Source organism: Coregonus lavaretus, assembly GCF_964263955.1.
Source record: "Coregonus lavaretus genome assembly, chromosome: 31".
NCBI lineage: Eukaryota > Metazoa > Chordata > Actinopteri > Salmoniformes > Salmonidae > Coregonus > Coregonus lavaretus.
This window is the reverse complement of record NC_140018.1, coordinates 17,848,258-17,870,059: the sequence shown is the minus strand read 5'-3', so window position 1 is coordinate 17,870,059 and position 21,802 is coordinate 17,848,258. Positions and strand designations below refer to the sequence as shown.

At 45.4% G+C, this 21,802-nt stretch overlaps 2 protein-coding genes across 2 annotated transcripts in view; one reads left to right on the top strand and one right to left on the bottom strand.

Annotated features, from left to right (window-relative positions):
- Positions 1-13,079, top strand: part of LOC311106379 (clathrin coat assembly protein AP180-like) — a gene marked incomplete at its 5' end in the record, with an annotated part of 51,785 nt that extends 38,706 nt beyond the window's left edge. Inside the window, 12 exons of the mRNA XM_084148713.1 lie at positions 708-800; positions 1,582-1,755; positions 2,097-2,171; positions 2,696-2,776; positions 3,257-3,322; positions 7,421-7,540; positions 9,380-9,404; positions 9,594-9,660; positions 11,037-11,090; positions 11,232-11,312; positions 11,388-11,496; positions 11,637-13,079. Coding sequence (XP_084004839.1) covers positions 708-800; positions 1,582-1,755; positions 2,097-2,171; positions 2,696-2,776; positions 3,257-3,322; positions 7,421-7,540; positions 9,380-9,404; positions 9,594-9,660; positions 11,037-11,090; positions 11,232-11,312; positions 11,388-11,477 — 926 coding nt within the window. The 3' untranslated portion in view covers positions 11,478-11,496; positions 11,637-13,079. The remainder of the gene's footprint in view (positions 1-707; positions 801-1,581; positions 1,756-2,096; positions 2,172-2,695; positions 2,777-3,256; positions 3,323-7,420; positions 7,541-9,379; positions 9,405-9,593; positions 9,661-11,036; positions 11,091-11,231; positions 11,313-11,387; positions 11,497-11,636) is intronic.
- An 82-nt stretch (positions 13,080-13,161) lies between these two features.
- On the bottom strand, positions 13,162-15,241 carry LOC311107027 (inactive serine protease 35-like; the record flags this gene model as incomplete). The annotated part of the gene is made up of 1 exon (XM_084149479.1): positions 13,162-15,241. One exon carries the CDS (start codon positions 15,239-15,241, stop codon positions 13,724-13,726), a length of 1,518 nt encoding a protein of 505 aa, XP_084005605.1. The 3' UTR covers positions 13,162-13,723.
- Between the last annotated feature and the right edge of the window lie 6,561 nt (positions 15,242-21,802).

The window sequence follows — 21,802 nt, the reverse complement described above, 5'->3', positions numbered from 1 at the left end:
AGTTGTGGCAAAATGGCTTAAGGACAACAAAGTCAAGGTATTGGAGTGGCCATCACAAAGCCCTGACCTTAATCCTATAGAAAATGTGTGGGCAGAACTGAAAAAGCGTGTGTGAGCAAGGAGGCCTACAAACCTGACTCAGTTACACCAGCTCTGTCAGGAGGAATGGGCCAAAATTCACCAAACTTATTGTGGAAAGCTTGTGGAAGGCTACCCGAAACGTTTGACCCAAGTTAAACAATTTAAAGGCAATGCTACCAAACACTAATTGAGTGTATGTAAACTTCTGACCCACTGGGAATGTGATGAAATAAATAAAAGCTGAAATAAATCATTCTCTGTACTATTATTCTGACATTTCACATTCTTAAAATAAAGTGGTGATCCTAACTGACAGGGAATTTTTACTACGATTAAATGTCAGGAATTGTGAAAAACTGATTTTAAATGTATTTGGCTAAGGTGTATGTAAACTTCCGACTTCAACTGTATTAAATACACGAATAACGTAAAAGTAGTATTTCTAAACTCTACAGGCACAGTCTATCTTTTTTTAGTGGCTTCTTGACCTTCCTTTTCTGAAGTTCCTTTACTGACTCATTATCTCTTTCTTGTCTGGCTTGTGTTTCTTTTCCCTGTTCTGTCTCTCCGTATCTCTCTCTCTTTACCTCTTTCTCTGTGGTCTGTGTGTGTGTGTTGGGTATCAGATGCATTTTCGACCCCTGTTCCCACCTCTGATGCCTCTGCTGAGGGCGGAGCTCCGACCTCCACGCCAACCCCAGCCGCTGACGCTGCAGCCGGTGGGTTACAGGACATGTATATCTGTGACTGTGTGGCGTCTGTCTGTGTAAATGGCTGTGTGTATATTTTTGTGGTTGTACGTACTGTATGTGTGTGTGTGTTTGGCTGTGTTCCAGTGCTCAGGTGCATCCATATGCTTTTGTATATGGAGAGTGTGTTTCCACAGTTGATCCCATTGTTTTGAGCGGGTGTAGCTAGGTTCCCTAGAGATGTGATGCTGCTGGCTGTTTCTAGGCATGGCTGATGTTGTTACCATGGAGATTGGTGCTGAGGTTGCTATGAGAACAGTAGTTGAGCACTACATGCTAGATTTCGCCTGGGGCTTCCTTTCCTTCTGTAAACTCTATCCCAAAATGCATCTGCAAGCTCCTTGTTTACACTCTGTAAATCTGGTGTGTTATTGGTATACTAGGGAGTATAATGAGAGAGGATGAATACTACTAATATTGTTTTTTCCAATATGTTTCCTGCTACCCCTATTTTCACAAATCATGTTATTTTCCTATCATTTTTCATCAGACATGCATATTTTCCAGATTATCTCTTGATCATATACAGTACTTCATAGTTCTTTACATTTACTTTTTGTTTCTAAAGAATATGGAGCTGTGCATTCTTAACTGAGCTTGTATCTTCTCTCTCAGAATCTCAGCCAAATGCAGCTACTCCTCTTCCCTATTTAACAGAATATAGCTCTTGTCATTTCACACTGTGTTATGGTCGTTGTGTAACATCCTCATCTCCCCTTGTCATCCCCTCCCCCGTTCTCTCCTCCCAAAGACCCCTTTGCCCCCTCTGGTTGCAGCTCAGATGCAGTATATCCAGGGCTGGACCTGTTTGCCGTGATGCCTATGGAGAACAAATGCTTTAACTCAGTGGCGCCCCCTCCTGCCCCCTCATCCACCATCACAGCACCTATACCCCCCACCACCCCATCAATAGACCTCTTCAGTGGTAAATGTTTACACGTGTGTGTGGTACTTTATAACCTTTTCTTTTGTCCTCTTTCGTCCCTGTCCTCTACTCTGCATCCGTGTCCTCTCCTCTCCTGCATTTTTTCAGTCGACTGCATTTTTCCTGGGTGTCCTTTTGTCTTTGTGAGGCTAACTTGCACATATCGCTGTTCCTCTGCTTCCTTTCAGCTTGGATGCATTCTGCTGCCTTTCTGCTCCTGCATTGACTTTCAATCACAATTGTTCATCTAATTAATCAGTGTTTGTGTTCTGCTGTTCTCATCTTAATGTGTTTGTGTGTGTGTGTGTGTCTGTGTGGGTGGGTGTTTTCTTGCCCTGTAGCTATGTTTGATTCCATGCCAGATACAAGCTTCACCAAAGCAGACCCTGCCCCCAGTGTTGACATGTTTGGAGCAGGTATCCAGACTCGCGCCATCTCACTGCTCTCCTCCTTGCTACTCTCCTCCCCTCTCCCACTTTCCCTTTGCCATTTTTTCCCCTCTCCTCCATTCTCCATTTCACATCTCTCCATCGGTTGTCTCTTTGTCCTTGATCAGTGAAGAAAAGGAATTGTGAATGATTTCCTCTGGGTCTGCTGCAGGCTATTCAGCAGGGCCTCAGCTGCTCTCTCTCTCTCTCTCTCTCTCTCTCTCTCTCTCTCTCTCTCTCTCTCTCTCTCTCTCTCTCTCTCTCTCTCTCTCTTTCTCTCTCTTTCTCTTTCTCTCTCTTTCTCTCTCTCTCTCTCTCTCTCTCTCTCTCTATTTTCCTCCACTCTACTTTGTGTCTCAGTATGTTTATTTATTATAAACTAAAACCTTGTTGTCTTTCTCAACATGTGTTTGGAGTGCTGTTTCTATATGTACATTTGTGCATGTGCATTATTATCTTTCAGGGATACGATTGTGTACCAATCTAACCCTCCTCTACCCCTCCCCTTACAGCAGATGCCTTCTCCTCCCCTGCCCCCCTCCTCTCCTCCACCCGCCCAACGGACAAGGGGGTGATCATGGACATGTTTGGGGGTGGGTAACTGTACACCCTCCCCCCTCCCCTCACTATGCCCCTTGCTGCTGGTCGACAGTCTTCATATGAGTTGCCTCTCTTGAGCAGAAAATCCATAACTTTAATTTATTATTTTCATCATGTCATTCACCTTCATCAACATTTCTCATTCTGACCCATAGACTTGTTAGTGTAGTTAAGTTGTTAACTGTGGTATTCAGGCAGTACACAGTTACTTTTCTATATCCTCTCTACAGCATATTGAGTTTGTTGCTAAGAAGATATATTGCATATTGGGATCAAAGGAGTTTCTGTTGGTGTGTACTGTACGTGTGTATACCTGTGTATGTTTACTGTCCTATCTGACAGTGATAATGCTGCTCTATCTGTTTGGTGTTTGTAGTGTGGAGCGGATGGCTGACTTCTTAACCCTTCTCTGCCCTCATGCTGCACTGCTAATGGCTTGGCCCACCTTGGCCTGGTATGGTTTTACCCATCAGAATCCACCGGTGGAGAGACCAAGCCTGCTGCCCCTGCAGCTGCCTCTGGTGCTGAGCTGATGGCAGGTAACGTACCTACCGATGCACAACACACCCACCATGTACGACACACCCACCAGGCATGACCCATTCACATTGTATGCAAGACACATACAGTGGGGAGAACAAGCATGTAGAGGTCTGTAATTTTTATCATATGTACACTTCAATTGTGAGAGACGGATCTAAAACAAAAATCCAGAAAATCACATTGTATGATTTTTAAGTAATTAATTTGAATTTTATTGCATGACATAAGTATTTGATACATCAGAAAAGCAGAACTTAATATTTGGTACAGAAACCTTGGTTTGCAATTACAGAGATCATATGTTTCCTGTAGGTCTTGACCAGGTTTGCACACACTGCAGCAGGGATTTTGGCCCACTCCTCCATACAGACCTTCTCCAGATCCTTCAGGTTTCGGGGCTGTCGCTGGGCAATACGGACTTTCAGCTCTCTCCAAAGATTTTCTATTGGGTTCAGGTCTGGAGACTGGCTAGGCCACTCCAGGACCTTGAGATGCTTAATAATATAAATAATAATATGCCATTTAGCAGACGCTTTTATCCAAAGCGACTTACAGTCATGCGTGCATACATTTTTGTGCATGGGTGGTCCCGGGGATCGAACCCACTACCCTGATGTTACAAGCGCCGTGCACTACCAGCTGAGCTACAGAGGACCATGCTTCTTATGGAGCCACTCCTTAGTTGCCCTGACTGTGTGTTTCGGGTCGTTGTCATGCTGGAAGACCCAGCCACGACCCATCTTCAATGCTCTTACTGAGGGAAGGAGGTTGTTGGCCAAGATCTCGCGATACATGGCCCCATCCATCCTCCCCTCAATACGGTGCAGTCGTCCTGTCCCCTTTGCAGAAAAGCATCCCCAAAGAATGATGTATCCACCTCCATGCTTCACGGTTGGGATGGTGTTCTTGGGGTTGTACTCATCCTTCTTCTTCCTCCAAACACGGCGAGTGGAGTTTAGACCAAAAAAGCTCTATTTTTCTCTCATCAGACCACATGACCTTCTCCCTTTCCTCCTCTGGATCATCCAGATGGTCATTGGCAAACTTCAGACGGGCCTGGACATGCGCTGGCTTGAGCAGGGGGACCTTGCGTGCGCTGCAGGATTTTAATCCATGACGGCGTAGTGTGTTACTAATGGTTTTCTTTGAGACTGTGGTCCCAGCTCTCTTCAGGTCATTGACCAGGTCCTGCCGTGTAGTTCTGGGCTGATCCCTCACCTTCCTCATGATCATTGATGCCCCACGAGGTGAGATCTTGCATGGAGCCCCAGACCGAGGGTGATTGACCGTCATCTTGAACTTCTTCCATTTTCTAATAATTGCGCCAACAGTTGTTGCCTTCTCACCAAGCTGCTTGCCTATTGTCCTGTAGCCCATCCCAGCCTTGTGCAGGTCTACAATTTTGTCCCTGATGTCCTTACACAGCTCTCTGGTCTTGGCCATTGTGGAGAGGTTGGAGTTTGTTTGATTGAGTGTGTGGACAGGTGTCTTTTATACAGGTAACGAGTTCAAACAGGTGCAGTTAATACAGGTAATGAGTGGAGAACAGGAGGGCTTCTTAAAGAAAAACTAACAGGTCTGTGAGAGCCGGAATTCTTACTGGTTGGTAGGTGATCAAATACTTATGTCATGCAATAAAATGCAAATTAATTACTTAAAAATCATACAATGTGATTTTCTGGATTTTTTTTTTGTAAGTAGGAAAACCTGCAAAATCGGCAGTGTATCAAATACTTATTCTCCCCACTGTAACAGTAATTATAAACTGGGTGGTTCGATCCCTGAATGCTGATTGGCTGAAAGCCATGTTATATCAGACCGTATGACAAAACATTTATTTTGACTCTTCTAATTACGTTGGCAACCAGTTTATAATAGCAATAAGGCACCTTGGGGGTTTGTGGTATATGGCCAATATACCACGGCTAAGGGCTGTATCCAGGCACTCCACGTTGCATCGTGCTTACGATGGGCCTTAATGCTTAAATATACCACATATAATATTTTCCATTGTACATCGCCAAATATATCTGACATTATAAAGTTACAGTAGATATATTAAAAGTATATTGTGTGTGTGTATTTGATGTCAAATAACTTGGATATTTTTGACATTCTAGATATATTATTTCACATCCATATTTTGTATACAGTGATCATTCCTTGATTTGACTTATTTAATCACCCTTGTATTAGCAACAACAGGCAGCACACATGTATATGAACATGTGTCTGTCTGAATGAATACATCCTGATTGTGTGTAACTTGGTTTTATGGCCATTCAACATGCATACTGCTGTTTCGTATGGTCATTATTGTTCGAGCTTCTGTCCTTAGTTGTCTCTCTCACTCAGTTGATGGTGTGTGACTTTTTTGTGTTTTTCACTCAGCCACGTGGTAACCTTGGTAACTGTGTTACCGTGGCAATGTTCCCTGTGCTCACCTAGTTCATGGTCATGGCTGTCACTTGCCTGCATGCTATGTAACTGACGATCTGCAAATTCTACTGCTTAAGGCTTAACTCTCTCTCTCCCCCATCTCTCTTTCTCTCGCAACATTTGTCATCTAACTCACTCCATTATTTTTCCCTTCACTACTCTGTCCCTTCTTACCCTTCCATCCTCTCCCTCCCCCTTCTCTCCTTCTGCACTTTCTCTCTCTCTCTCTCTCTCTCTCTCTCTCTCTCTCTCTCTCTCTCTCTCTCTCTCTCTCTCTCTCTCTCTCTCTCTGTCTCTGTCTCTGTCTCTGTCTCTGTCTCGCTCTCTCTCTCTCTCTCTCTCTCTCTCTCTCTCTCTCTCTCTCTCAATCACTCGCTCTCACACTATCTCTATCCTCTCGTTCTCTCTTTTCTCTCTCTCCATCTGGCTCTGGGGCTGGTTCATTGCTTGCTTCCTGCTCTCTGATTGGGTGAGTGTTCATGCTCATTGATGCGCTGGTTTCCCACAGTGCATTGCTGCATTGCAGTAGGAAGCTACTGCTGCTGTTTTGTTCCCTCTGCTCTGACAGATGCTTAATATATATACAATGTGTGAGACGCTCACATCACAACGCCCACTTAGCTTTGTACTGGCTGAGCTGCAGTGCTTTCTCACTCTAGAGTAGAGTCTGCATCCTTACTGTCACCTAGATACGGAGGATGATACCCTATCTCAAACAAGCTAGCTAACAGGATACTACACTCTTAGAAAAAAGGGTTCCAAAAGTGTTCTTCGGATGTCCCCATAGGAGAACCCTTTTTGGTTTCAGGAAGAACCCTTTTGGGTTCCATGTAGAACCCTCTGTGGAAAGGATTCTACATGGAACCCAAAAGGGTTCTACCTGGAACCAAAAAGGGTTCTTCAAAGGGTTCTCCTATGTGAAAGCCGAAGAACCCTTTTAGGTTCTAGATAGCACCACAAGAGTGTAACACTATTGAGTAGCGCTAAATAAACAAAATATGAATGCTCTTTATTGATATTACATGTACATGGAGAGCATTACTTAAACTGTATATTGCATATTTGTGTGTGTGTGAAGGCACAGTACGTGACTGCCCTCACAGTCATACTGAGCATCAGTTCGAGGGCTTGCTATGCTCGTCTCTGATCACTGTTGTCATGGAGAGCGTATCAATATGTTGTCATGGTAATCCCACTCGTAAGGAGGACCCATCCGTTATGATCAGAGAGGATTATTGTGGCTGTTTGATCTAAATCTGTCTCTCACCCCCCCCCCCCCCCCCTCTCTCTCTCTCCAACTCTCACCCCTCTCACATTCTCTCACTCTCTCTCTCTCACCCTCTCGCTCTCTCATGCTATTTCTCTCCCTCCTTCTCTCTCACCACTCTCATTCACTAACTCACTCACTCACTCACTCACTCACTCACTCACTCACTCACTCACTCACTCACTCACTCACTCACTCACTCACTCACTCACTCTCTCTCTCTCTCTCTCTCTCACCCCTCTATCTCTCTCTTTCTCCCCTCTCCCTCTCTCTCACCCCTTTCTCTCCTTCTTTTCTCACTCTCTCCCCCTCTCTCCATCCTCTTCTCCCCCCTCCCCTTTGCTCTCTCTCTTCCCCATCTCTCCCCCCTTCTCGGTGTCTCCTGTAGCGTTTGATGGTCTAGGGGATGTGTTGATGCCTTCTATGACGCCCCAGGCCGGGGCCGCCTCGTCTCCAGTCAAACCTATGGGAGGAGACCTGGACGCCACTATGGCTAGCATGGCTAGCAGTAAGTCTCTGAGCAGACACAGGACAGTGATTCTCTATTTGGCCTGAAGCATTTCAGCATCATGGTGCTGCCCACATATGCATAGACATGTATTTACACGGTAGTTACATACCGTTGCTAGGTACATTGTCATTACAGTGGAGTTACAGTTGAAGTCAGAAGTCAGAAGTTTACATACACCTTAGCCAAATATATTTAAACTCAGTTTTTCACAATTCCTGACATGTAATCCTAGTAAAAATTCCCTGTCTTAGGTCAGTTAGGATCACCACTTTATTTTAAGAATGTGAAATGTCAGAATAATAGTAGAGAGAATTATTTATTTCAGCTTTTATTTATTTCATCACATTCCCAGTGGGTCCGAAGTTTACATACACTCAATTAGTATTTGGTAGCATTGCCTTTAAATTGTTTAACTTGGGTTAAACGTTTCGGGTAGCCTTCCACAAGCTTCCCACAATAGGTTGGGTGAATTTTGGCCCATTCCTCCTGACAGAGCTGGTGTAACTGAGTCAGGTTTGTAGGCCTCCTTGCTCGCACATGCTTTTTCAGTTCTGCCCACAAATGTTCTATAGGATTGAGGTCAGGGCTTTGTGATGGCCACTCCAATACCTTGACTTTGCTTGGGGTCATTGTCCATTTTGAAGACCCATTTGCGACCAAGCTTTAACTTCCTGACTGATGTCTTGAGATGTTGCTTCAATATATCCACATAATATTCCTTCCTCATGATGCCATCTATTTTGTGAAGGGCTTGCAAGCTACTTCCTTTTTCCTCCAAACATAACGGTGGTCATTATGGCCAAACAGTTCTATTTTTGTTTCCTCAGACCAGAGGACATTTCTCAAAAATGTATGATCTTTGTCCCCATGTGCAGTTGCAAACCGTAGTCTGGCTTTTTTATGGCGGTTTTGGAGCAGTGGCTTCTTCCTTGCTGAGCGGCCTTTCAGGTTATGTCAATATAAGTTTTGGGATTGATTTGCACTTTTCATCTCTAGGAGACAGAACGCGTCTCCTTCCTGAGTGGTATGACGGCTGCGTGGTCCCATGGTGTTTATAATAATAATAATAACATGCCATTTAGCAGACGCTTTTATCCAAAGCGACTTACAGTCATGTGCGCATACATTTTTACGTATGGGTGGTCCCGGGGATCGAACCCACTACCCTGGCGTTACAAGCGCCATGCTCTACCAATTGAGCTACAGAGGACCACAAGTTTATACTTGCGTACTATTGTTTGTACAGATGAACATTTGGAAATTGCTCCCAAGGATGAACCTGACTTGTGGAGGTCTACAATTTTCTTTCTGAGGTCTTGGCTGATTTCTTTTGATTTTTCCATGATGTCAAGCAAAGAGGCACTGAGTTTGAAGGTAGGCCTTGAAATACATCCACGGGTACACCTCCAATTGACTCAGATGATGTCAATTAGCCTATCAGAAGCTTCTAAAGCCATGACATCATTTTCTGGAATTTTCCAAGCTGTTTAAAGGCACAGTCAACTTAGTGTATGTAAACTTCCGACCCACTGGAATTGTGGTACAGTGAATTATAAGTTAAATAATCTGTCTGTAAACAATTTTTGGAAAAATTACTTGTGTCATGCACAAAGTAGATGTCCTAACCGACTTGCCAAAACTATAGTTTCTTAACAAGAAATGTGTGGCGTGGTTGAAAAACTAGTTTTAATGACTCCAATCTAAGTGTATGTAAACTTCCGACTTCAAATGTACATCATGTTACATAGTACTTACAAATGTGATAAGATACTGAATGGACATTATTCTATGACTGGGAAATATCAATTGTCCAATGTCATATTTTCTTTCTCTTAGATCTGGGAATGGGGAGCCAAAAACCGTACGTTTTCCTGTTTTGAGTCTGTGTCTCTTTGTGTGTCGACATGTCACTTAATGTCATGGATTACAATCACATAGCATTTTCAAAGTGCTCAATGAGCTTTACATTTTTAAAAGGTTGGGAGGCTATATCTGTCCTTTCTTGCTCTTTTTCTAATGGCTTACTGACTGATTGACATCTCTTCCGCAGGGGGGAGAACACGATGGGAGGCTGGTCAACTCCTCAGGTAGCTCCTCCCAGTTGGGGCGCTCCAATGGTAAATGTTGTCTGGTTCATATAGCATGGAGTGCAGCCACATGGCAGTGACGGGCATGGAATGGAACCAATTACACGCGCCGCTCCTCTCGGACTCTCCAAGGTGTTCCAATCACAACGCTGGGAAAATATACATTTGGAATTTGGCTTTCGGTTTAAAAGGGGTGAACATTTTGTGGGGAAACTAAGGGGATGGTTTGGGAATAACCCCTGGAGAGCTCTGAGAGGGCTGAGGTTTGTCCCAAACTAAGGAGCTGCTTGGAAAACTACTTCCCATTTCTTCTCTTATGGTTCTGACCTCGAGCAAGCCACCTGACCCTTCGCTGACCCCGAAATGTCCCGCTCATCTGCATATATCCTTATTTCTATCCCCATTGGCTTTCTTTAGCAACAGCTCCTCTTCCCAGGGTCCAAACGAAACACAAGACAAAACAGTCGCATTGCTTTAGCTTCATTACATTTTAGTCATTTAGCAGACGCTCTTATCCAGAGCGACTTACAGTTAGTGAGTGCATACATTTTTATACTGGAATCGAACCCACAACCATGGCATTGCAAATGCCATGCTCTACCAACTGAGCTACATCCCTGCCGGCCATTCCCTGCCCTACCCTGGACCAATTGTGCGCCGCCCCATGGGTCTCCCGGTCGCGGCCGGCTACGACAGAGCCTGGATTTGAACCTTAGACCACTGCGCCACTCGGGAGGACAAATGATCTTCATCATCTAATATGCTGCACTTACCATTGGCCAAAAAGCTTTCGCTATAGGGTCTGTAGTTGCTGTATTACCCCATGGCTTCAGCTGTTCATTTAGCCAAAGCCTCACTACTGATATGAAAATCAGATATTTAGTAGCTGATTAAACTGTTCTGCCTGATCATGTGTTCCTATAATTGACCCTGTGCTTCTGCTTGAGCAAATCACCTAAACCTGATTTTAGAGGCTAGGTTTTCTATGTCATTTTTCTTTCTTTCTTTCTTTCTTTCTTTCTTTCTTTTTCTTTCTTTCTTTCTTTCTTTCTTTCTTTCTTTCTTTCTTTCTTTCTTTCTTTCTTTCTTTCTTTCTTTCTTTCTTTCTTTCTTTCTTTCTTTCTTTCTTTCTTTCTTTCTTTCTTTCTTTCTTTTTTTCTTTCTTTCTTTCTCTCTCTCTCTCTTTCTCTCCCTCTCTCTCTCTCTCTCTGTCTCTCTGTCTCTCTGTCTTGCTCTCGTTCTCTCTCTGTGTGTGTGTTAGAATCTGTTTTTATGATGTCTTTGTCTGTGTTGTGTGTCTCAGTGATATGTCTGTGTGTTTGCTGTTGCAGTGTTGTCTTTGTTGTGCCTGTGTTGTATGTAGTGTAGTAACATCCCACCTCCTCTCCCCCCCTCCACACCCCTAGAACGTTCCAATGGGGTCCCCTTCTTTTATGGGGTCTAACCAAGGATTCAGCATGGTAAGACCACTCCGCCCTCTGTCTAGGACCATTAGGAGCACCTAAGATGGCAAATTACCCCATTAGGTGGCCCACGTAGTTTGGTGCCATTGTGAGAGATAGTGGCTGCCATAGTGTCCGACTGTCTCCTCTCTCTCTCAGGGCGGGGCGGTCGGTGCTGGAGCTCCCATGATGCCCATGGTTAGGCCAGGCTTTGGAGCCCCTGCAGCCCCAGGAGCACCGGTAAGACACACAGAGTACACACACACACACACACACACACACACCTATTCCATGACACAGTGTTTCCTGTGACAGATGGGATCTCCAGGGATGGCTGGGAGCCCGAGGAGGCCTCCGCCCCCCAAGAATGCCCTGGATGACCTCAACATCAAGGACTTCATGTAAACCCCTCTAACCCTCCAAGGTAGGGCTCTCTCTCTCACAGTGGCACCAAACTACATACACACAATGCAATGAAAAGAGACAGTTACAGAATAACATTGTGGTAATCAACTCTCTCTCTCTCCTCTCTCTTCTCTCCTCTCTCTTCTCTCCTCTCTCCAGAGGTTGTCGTTGTGTCTGAAGCTCTATGGATGTGGATGTGTGCACTCCCCGCCTTCCTGTTACGCCCCAGCCCCTTCAGCCAATCAGCCATCAGCATTACGACCCATGCCCTCTGACTTCCCTGTAACCCCGTCCTCCCTATCTGTCTGATGTTTTAGCACAAACCGTGGATGTGAATCATAGATACAGAAAACAAAAATGTGTATGTATGTGTGAGTGTACTTCAATGTTATCCTTTACTTAAATTAAGAGAAAAATGTACCATAAAAAATTGACTTGGAATGGTGAGTCTGCGTTTCCCAGACAAGGAATGTGTTGTTAACCGTGGACTGTGTTCGGTGTGTGTAAACCTCACTGGCCAATCCTTGCCCTATCCCCTCCCTTGCTGTCCAATCAAATTCTGTACTGATCTGTGTTTCTGACATTATTCAACACTTAGTTGTACTTCCTCTCTCCATTCATTGACCAATCCAGCCTCTTATACAGTTCTATGGGTGTATATTGATGAATATTGAAAGATTTATCATCACAAATCTGGGTTTATGAGATGACAAATCATATGACAACTTCCATTTTCCGTTCAATTCATTTTTGTTTTATTTTGACTTTTTTTTATTGTGTGACACAAAATTAGTTGACTATGTTAAAATTGACATATGCATTTTTGAATATTTTAAATGATAGATTATACATATATTTATTTAATCTTTGTTTTGAGAGAAAATGTATAATATATTTTAATTATGTCTATGAATTGAAAAAAATGCAGGAAGATTCAAAAAATATCCTTTCCCTTGTACAGTATCTCCCTATCTGTATTTGAAGGCAGTATTGAATGAAAACTCAGTCCCAGTGTTTACTGTTGCACTCCCTGTTGGTGTGAAGTGGTACTGCATTTAAGTGTGTCAAGTGAAGTTGATCTGGGCTGCATCCAAATACTTTTAAAAATCGAAATGTACTTGTCTCCTTTCCTTAACGGTCAATTATCTGAATTGACTCGATAGGTGAAAAGCAGTTGGTGGAAACCAATGCAGTCCTTACACCTATCAGTGGTCATGGAGTGAAGGAGACAAGGAAATGTTTGTAAACATTATTGGGACACAGCCCACATCCACAAGGTCATTGTGGAGCAGTGATCAGTAAGGTTGTAGCAACGCTCCAGGGGTGTTGGGAACTAATTGGCTGTAAAGCATTCAGATATACACTGGATGTTCCATGTGTTGTTTTTCTTCCAAAGTGACTATCTTAATCTGTTGTGAAAAAAAATGTTGAGAAAGAAAAAGATACATAAAAGTATCATATAAAATAATGTGGATAACAATGTTTGCTATATATTTGGTTGAAGGCAGTGTTGTTTGGTTCTTGGATGGCATCACTCCTCTCCTCTCCCCCACTTGCATGTGAGTCCCATTGAGGTCCAATAAAATTCAAATACACTGATTGAAATACTTCAGGCCTTATCACTTATGTCTCCACTGTTGTCATTCATGATTGATGTTCAATCCATCACAAATGTTTTGGTATACAATGGTAGGTTTTAATATAAAGAAATACAAATGATTTTTACCAAGCAAAATTTATGTTTAGGACATACTCAACAAAAGACACATTTACATTTCAAATGTAGATCCATTAAATAATATTCAGAGAACTTATTAAATCCTTATTTGCACCTAAAAAGAACATAAGCCAGATAGCGAAACTATGAATCATGCAGAGATGGTCAAAATAAGCACCAATGGAACTAATCTTAGCACCCATATTATGTGCACAATTGGCATTTCTTGGAAGCAAAACACAAAGGCATATAAGACTGAAAAACCTGTTCGTGTTTGGAGCGCACCATTGAGACCTCGAAACGATTTTTTGGCATTCTGGATAAGGATCTGTTTGATTGACCAGAGCATGAAAATCATACCATATTCCAAAGTCCTATTCCATCTGAACTGTCTATGCTGGCCATTTTATAGTTTGTTAACCACCATCTCAGCACTTTGAGGTCTCAGTGAAAAGTGCTAGATTAACATTTGTTTCTTCCTCTGATCAGTCTGACAGATCCCTGGTAGATCCAGCAATTCCCTGGCTTCTCAGGCCTTCCTACACATGCTGGGATCCCCATGGATCCAGTGGCAGATCTGAGCGTATTTAGGTGGAGTGATCCTCACCGCCACATTATAATCCCTCCGTTCACCCCCGTCCCCTTCCACCCAGCGGTGCCCTGAGAACACTCCGATCACCTTCCGCTGCCACTTCCTCTTATTGGACCCCTCCACTTCCTGTCTGAGGCGGATGTATACGCCAGCACCTGACGCCCCCTGCTGGGCGTCACAGTGCTGATACAACAGGTCGTCTGACTCCTTCGTCACTGAACAGAAGCGATAGACCACCTTTTCCCTCTCTCCCTCTGTTTGTCCTCCCTCTGGCTCGTTGTCGAACCCTGAGAAGTGGATGCGACCCAAGGGGAGGGGCTTTGCAGCGGGCGCCACCCCGAGCTCCATGTGCTTCTGTTTGATTGGCCGTTTCAGCTCCAGGAGGGCGTAGTCGTAGTCAGGGGCGACGGCGTTAGTGTCATCGTCCCCTGTGTGTATCCAACCCTTGGGGATGTGGGTTTGTTTCACACGTGTCCAGCGGAAGGAGGGCTGCTTTTTGGTTTTGGTGCTGCGTTGTACCCGGCTACCTCTGCTACCTCTCGTTCTCTGCCTACCCCCTCGCCCTCTTCTCTCCTTCTCCGACTTCCCTTCTTCACCTCCCTCTGCTCCTGTCTCCCCATCAACCCCGTTCTGTATCTCCCCCTCTCCCTTCCTTCCTCTCCGCCTCCCTCCTCTCCGTCTCTGCTCCTGTCTCGGTCCTTCTCCATCTATCCCATTCCCATCCTCCTCCTCTTCTCCTTCTTCCTCTCCTTCCCCTTTTCCCACACTTTCCACATCTCCTCCTCTCCTCCCACCTCTCCTCCTCCCCCCCCTCCTACCTCGTTTAAATGTTACCTGTAGGACCCCGACTTTCAGCATGCGGACCCCCTGCAGGTAGTCCTTCCCGTCGTGGACACAGTGGGCTGCTGTCAAGATGTGTTTGTCAGACACTAGGACCCCGGAGCAGCCCGTGGATAGGCGGACCGCCGTGGAGAACGGGTAGTTGGTGGTGAAGTGGCTGTCTGAGATGACAAAGCGCCCGTCCACGCCGTACACCTGACGTTTCCTGCGAGTGTGTGATGGTGTGCTTGAGGTTGTCTCATTCAAGCCCTGCAGCGTGACGTCGGTGTGTGTGCGCGTGCCGTTTTCGTACACCGTCTCGTATCCCAGGATGCTCTCCAGCGCGGCCTGGTCAGGAGGTGGGAGAGTGCTCTGACACTCTATCCCACACATCCCCTCCTCCCCCCCACCTGCCCCCTCATCCTTCGCCCCAAATGTGGGAGCATCCCCACCTGCCCCCTCATCCTTCCCCCCAAATGTGGGTGTCCGCAGATGCACTGTGTTCCTGTCCAGAATCAACGGGACCCTCTGCACGGACCAGCCATACTCTTTATCACCATCGTCACCGTGGCCCCCCCAGACAGGAACACACAGGGCCAGGGCACAGAGCAGCAGACACAGGGGAATGGGGCCCATCACACTGCTCTACCAGGGCCTGAGAGACAGAGGAGAGAGGAGAGAGGAGGGAGGAGTGAGCTGAAAGAAAGACATAGGTGACTAGTGTATAAGATGAGGGCTCAGGCCAGCAGAGGGTACTCTATCCCCAACAGTCATCACAAACTGCTTTAGTGTTATTGAAGCCCTATCGTTGCAATAGCGGTCTCACCGGCAGATGGCGCTGGTAGAGAAGTCCGTTATACGTTTGGAACAGTTATGTGGCATACGGCAACTGGCTTATTCAGACAAGTAGTAGCCTAACTAACGCAACGCCTACTTTTCACCTGTTGATATCATGACTGAAAAATGGAACTAAGGCCATTTGATGTTTGTTTTTCAATTATAAATATTGTCATAGCCTTGCCTACATTCAACGAAATCTTTATTATAATGCAGCACGACCACAAAAGAAACAGCTTGATAAAATAACAACATTGGCATGAACCTGACCAGAAATATTATTTTATTAATATGGAAACGATTATGATTTAGTGGAAATACTGGACATAGGCTTATTGGCTATAGTCTGATGCATGGTGATAAAACGATAACATTTTCTCATCATGGTCATAGTAGCCAAATCACTAATAGAGAATCACAATGCAAAGTCAATAATGCAACTGTAGTCGAAATTGAAGTTGATGATCGTTGATTAGTAATGCCTGGCCTGTGTCTATACTTTCCTGCCTAACACGTGAACTGATTGAAATGGAGAGTAAACAAAACAATCATACCTGCAAGCATTTGATAAGAAATGGAGAAGTCAGCAAAATGCCTTTTTTAATATATAAATCGGTATTTCATTCAGTCGGGTACGATTCAGTGAGTGAAAGACCGCGTCCCATCATCGCCAGCGCATCAAACAAACCGAACGCAATGGAACGCCGTTCGCGAGATCTTCACCGAGATTTGTCCACGATGAAGAACAAAAAAGGGAATAACAAATTGCAGCTCGTTCATGTTACAAGACAACACCGGGGGAGGTACTGCCTGGGGTTGCGGAAATCAAGGAGGAGGAGGACTGACTGAATTTGAATTAAGTTATTGAGTACGTGATCTGTGGAATTTATGTCCAACAGCAGGTAAATTATATAAAACGTGTTATTGTATTTTATTTATTGTTTTGCGCCCATGAACGTATTTTCATTGCCCACCGCACACATCTAGGGGTGTTGCTTTGTTTTGTTTTATTACAAAATAACTTATTGAATGGCAGCCTGGCAGCCGTTGAGTTTGTGTGCGGGATATGTTTTGTGTGTTTTCAGTGTCTGTGGGCAAAACTGTAAATTCAGATTTATGGCAGCCAGGTAACCTTTGATGGCTTTTGGCTTCACACACTGCCTGTGCTGTTTCCCAGTCAGAGGCAGATGGTCTGGGTCTGGGTTGGACACACACACACACACACACACACACAGTCACGCACGCACATACACACGCACGTGCACACTAGCGAGCGATTAGTACTTTTTGAGGTCGGTTCGGTTTCGGTTTGATTAATTAAAACTCAATCATGGTTTTCGAGTATGGTTTAAATATTTTTTTTAAACATTAAATGCACTATACATTATGTGGGTTGCATGCTGTAACAACACAGAATAAAACAATTAATAAAAGTCCCATGATGGTAGTGACTGCCCATTACTACTTATTAACCATCATTTATTCACATTACTTTGTTTTAATAAAATATTTCAGTTGTTGTGTATATTACATTTGACTTTATTATTTCATTCCAAGTCATCAACTCATCACTATAGACAGACCCGTGCATGGGAGGGCAGGGCACAATTATTATTTAATAATAAATTCCCTCAAGTGGGGGGGATTTTTTGGGGCGGGCCCGGCCCCCTATGGCCTGCCCATAGCAACGGGTGTGACTATAGAGCTGCTGCATATGCTGTCTGACAAAATCACTATTTTAGTAGTTCTTCAAAGTAAATAAGGCATACTTTTATGACTGCTGAATACCAACTGAATACCAAGTATCAATCACTTAGATCATGTATTTTCAGGTACAGATACCTCACGAAGCAACTCCTCTCTAGCCCTCAATCGCGCATTCTTCTGTCTGTCACGATCGAGGTAAGGAGTAGACCAAGGCGAGCGTGATGAACAAACATGACTTTAATTAGTTAAAGCACGAAACAAAACAAGAAACGACTCGTGACGTCCACGGTATCAATGACCGAACACGGAACAAGAAACCACCAACACAAAGTGAAAGACAGACAGTTAAATATGGCTCCCAATCAGAGACAACCAGCTGACACTCGTTGCCTCTGATTGGGAGTCACTCAGGCCAACATAGAAATACAAACATAGAATTACACACCCTGGCTCAACATAACAGTGTCCCCAGAGCCAGGGCGTGACAGTACCCCCCCCTAAAGGCGCTGACTCCGACCGCGCCAACTAAATACCACAGGGGAGGGACCGGGTGGGCACTCCGCCTTGGCGGCGGATCCGGCTCCGGGCCTGATCCCCACTCCCTCTCCAACCCCCCAAAGTACCCCTGGTCCGGTCTGGCCCCGCTGGCCGGAGCTGGACTGCACACTGATGGAGCGGATTGCTCTAGCTCCGGCGTAACGCATCTGACCGGTGCCGGACCAGGCACCAGTGGAACAGGCACGGGCCGTGCCGGACCGACGACGCACACCACTGGCTTGGTGTGGGGAACAGGCACGGGCCGTGCTGGACTGACGACGCACACCACTGGCTTGGTGTGGGGAGCAGGAGCGGGCCGGACAGGGCTGACGATACGCACCACAGACTTGGTGCGGGGAGCAGGAATGGGCCGGACTGGGCTGGCGACGCGCACAACAGACTTGGTGCGGAGAGCAGGAACGGGCCGGACTGGGCTGGCGACGCGCACCACAGACTTGGTGCGGAGAGCAGGAACGGACCGGACAGGGCTGACGAAACGCACCACAGACTTGGTGCGGAGAGCAGGAACGGGCCGGACTGGGCTGGCGACGCGCACCACAGACTTGGTGCGGAGAGCAGGAACGGGCCGGACAGGGCTGACGAAACGCACCACAGACTTGGTGCGGGGAGCAGGAATGGGCCGGACTGGGCTGGCGACGCGCACCGTAGACTTGGTGCGAGTGGCAGGAACAGGCCGGACCGTACTGGGAACACACACCACTGGCCCTACGTGGGGATCAGGAACAGGCCGGACCGGACTGGCAACACACGCCAGTACCTCTCGCCGTGCCTCTACATCTTCCACCCCCTCTTCGACCAGTGGCCCCCGTAACCTGGCGGCCTCCTCTGCCAATCCGCTGGGCCGCTCTGCCGCGGTCTCCTGCTGGCCCGTCGTCCACGGCGTTAGCCCCCCCCTAAACATTTTCTGGGCTTCACTCCTACCCGTGGCCAAGGTCTCCATGTCCCTCGCCAGCCGTTCGCCCTTCTGCCACAATGTCAAGCCCTTCTCTTCCTCACTCGGCTTGACCCAGTCGAGGAGGCGAAGGAGATCTGTTAGGGATCTCCCTGGCGATGGCTCCTGGACACGCTGCTTGGTCACATCTTGGTGGTTTCTTCTGTCACGATCGTCAGGGAGGAGGACCAAGGCGCAGCGTGATGAACAAACATGACTTTAATTAGTTAAAGCACGAAACAAAACAAGAAACGACTCGTGACGTCCACGGTATCAATGACCGAACACGGAACAAGAAACCACCAACACAAAGTGAAAGACAGACAGTTAAATATGGCTCCCAATCAGAGACAACCAGCTGACACTCGTTGCCTCTGATTGGGAGTCACTCAGGCCAACATAGAAATACAAACATAGAATTACACACCCTGGCTCAACATAACAGTGTCCCCAGAGCCAGGGCGTGACACTGTCTCATTTACAGTGGGGAGAACAAGTATTTGATACACTGCCGATTTTGCAGGTTTTCCTACTTACAAAGCATGTAGAGGTCTGTAATTTTTATCATAGGTACACTTCAACTGTGAGAGACGGAATCTAAAACAAAAATCCAGAAAATCACATTGTATGATTTTTAAGTAATTAATTTGCATTTTATTGCATGACATAAGTATTTGATCACCTACCAACCAGTAAGAATTCCGGCTCTCACAGACCTGTTAGTTTTTCTTTAAGAAGCCCTCCTGTTCTCCACTCATTACCTGTATTAACTGCACCTGTTTGAACTCGTTACCTGTATAAAAGACACCTGTCCACACACTCAATCAAACAGACTCCAACCTCTCCACAATGGCCAAGACCAGAGAGCTGTGTAAGGACATCAGGGATAAAATTGTAGACCTGCACAAGGCTGGGATGGGCTACAGGACAATAGGCAAGCAGCTTGGTGAGAAGGCAACAACTGTTGGCGCAATTATTAGAAAATGTTCAAAAAGTTCAAGATGACGGTCAATCTCCCTCGGTCTGGGGCTCCATGCAAGATCTCACCTCGTGGGGCATCAATGATCATGAGGAAGGTGAGGGATCAGCCCAGAACTACATGACAGGACCTGGTCAATGACCTGAAGAGAGCAGGGACCACAGTCTCAAAGAAAATCATTAGTAACACACTACGCCGTCATGGATTAAAATCCTGCAGCGCACGCAAGGTCTCCCTGCTCAAGCCAGCGCATGTCCAGGCCCGTCTGAAGTTTGCCAATGACCATCTGGATGATCCAGAGGAGGAATGGGAGAAGGTCATGTGGTCTGATGAGACAAAAATAGAGCTTTTTGGTCTAAACTCCACTCGCCGTGTTTGGAGGAAGAAGAAGGATGAGTACAACCCCAAGAACACCATCCCAACCGTGAAGCATGGAGGTGGAAACATCATTCTTTGGGGATGCTTTTCTGCAAAGGAGACAGGACGACTGCACCGTATTGAGGGGAGGATGGATGGGGCCATGTATCGCGAGATCTTGGCCAACAACCTCCTTCCCTCAGTAAGAGCATTGAAGATGGGTCATGGCTGGGTCCGTAAGAAGCATCTCAAGGTTCTGGAGTGGCCTTGCCAGTCTCCAGACCTGAACCCAATAGAAAATCTTTGGAGGGAGCTGAAAGTCCGTATTGCCCAGCGACAGCCCCGAAACCTGAAGGATCTGGAGAAGGTCTGTATGGAGGAGTGGGCCAAAATCCCTGCTGCAGTGTGTGCAAACCTGGTCAAGACCTACAGGAAACGTATGATCTCTGTAATTGCAAACAAAGGTTTCTGTACCAAATATTAAGTTCTGCTTTTCTGATGTATCAAATACTTATGTCATGCAATAAAATGCAAATTAATTACTTAAAAATCATACAATGTGATTTTCTGGATTTTTGTTTTAGATTCCGTCTCTCACAGTTGAAGTGTACCTATGATAAAAATGACAGACCTCTACATGCTTTGTAAGTAGGAAAACCTGCAAAATCGGCAGTGTATCAAATACTTGTTCTCCCCACTGTATGTAGCAGGCATAAAAGAAACACAGACTGGACAAGTAGGTGCGCAATGGATTATGGTCATTGTAGTTAGTTACCAAGTTGTAGAATATTGGCCTGTTGGAAACTACAACTCCCAACTACATTGGACAGTTAGGCTTGATTTTATCTCTAGAGAAACTGTGCAATGTGCGCATTGAGCTTACAGAAAAAAACAGAACAAAATGGAATTCAAATAATTGACACACACACACACACATTGATTCAGCCCTTCAAAAATCTTAAAGCTGCAATATGTACGTTTTTGGGCGACCCCACCAAATGGACATAGAAATGTTAGTTATAGATCTGTCATTCTCATTGAAATCAAGTCTAAGAAACGGTAGATCTGTTCTGTGTGCTATTTATATGCATCCCGTTCTTAAGTGTAGCTTTTGTCTTTTACTTTCGTTTTTGTACATCAGCCTTAAATAGCTGAAAATACTATATTTTTGGTTATGGAAAATATATTTCACAGTGGTTTAGATGGTACAATGATTCTTTACACTATATTTGCTTGTTTTGTCACAAACTGAAATTAGGTGAACTATTAGAATTTTAGCAATCAGGAAATGCCGGAGCGATTTCTGCATAGTGCACCTTTAAGGAACAACCTGCGTTTCAACTCCAGCAGGTTTATTTTGACAACTGTTTGGCCTCCTGGCTGCACAGGCACTCAACTCATTCACCAAATGAACTCTCTCTTTCTCTTCCTCCCTCTCTCCCCCTCCCCCTCTCCCTCTTTCCTCCCCACTCCCTTCCTCATCCTTTCCTCTTTAATACACAGTATAGCAATGACCAGTACTCACAGTCAAAGATCTAAACATTTCAGTAATTCACAGAGAGCTTTGGCTGGTTCATGTTATCATATATACGTCTGCCTTAACATGTAACTTCCTGTGGATGTGTGACTCTCTGTTCCTATGCTGTGTTTGTTTCTCTATGGGTCCCATAGAGCCAGTGCAACAATGCATGCCATTATAAGGCTTTTAAGGATATAAGAACTGTTTGCTTTTTCCCTTCTGTGTAAACACACATGCACACGCACACATCCTCTTCGTGGGTGGAGCTATTAGAGGTCATAGGTCAGCTATGGGCAGCCTGGTAGAACT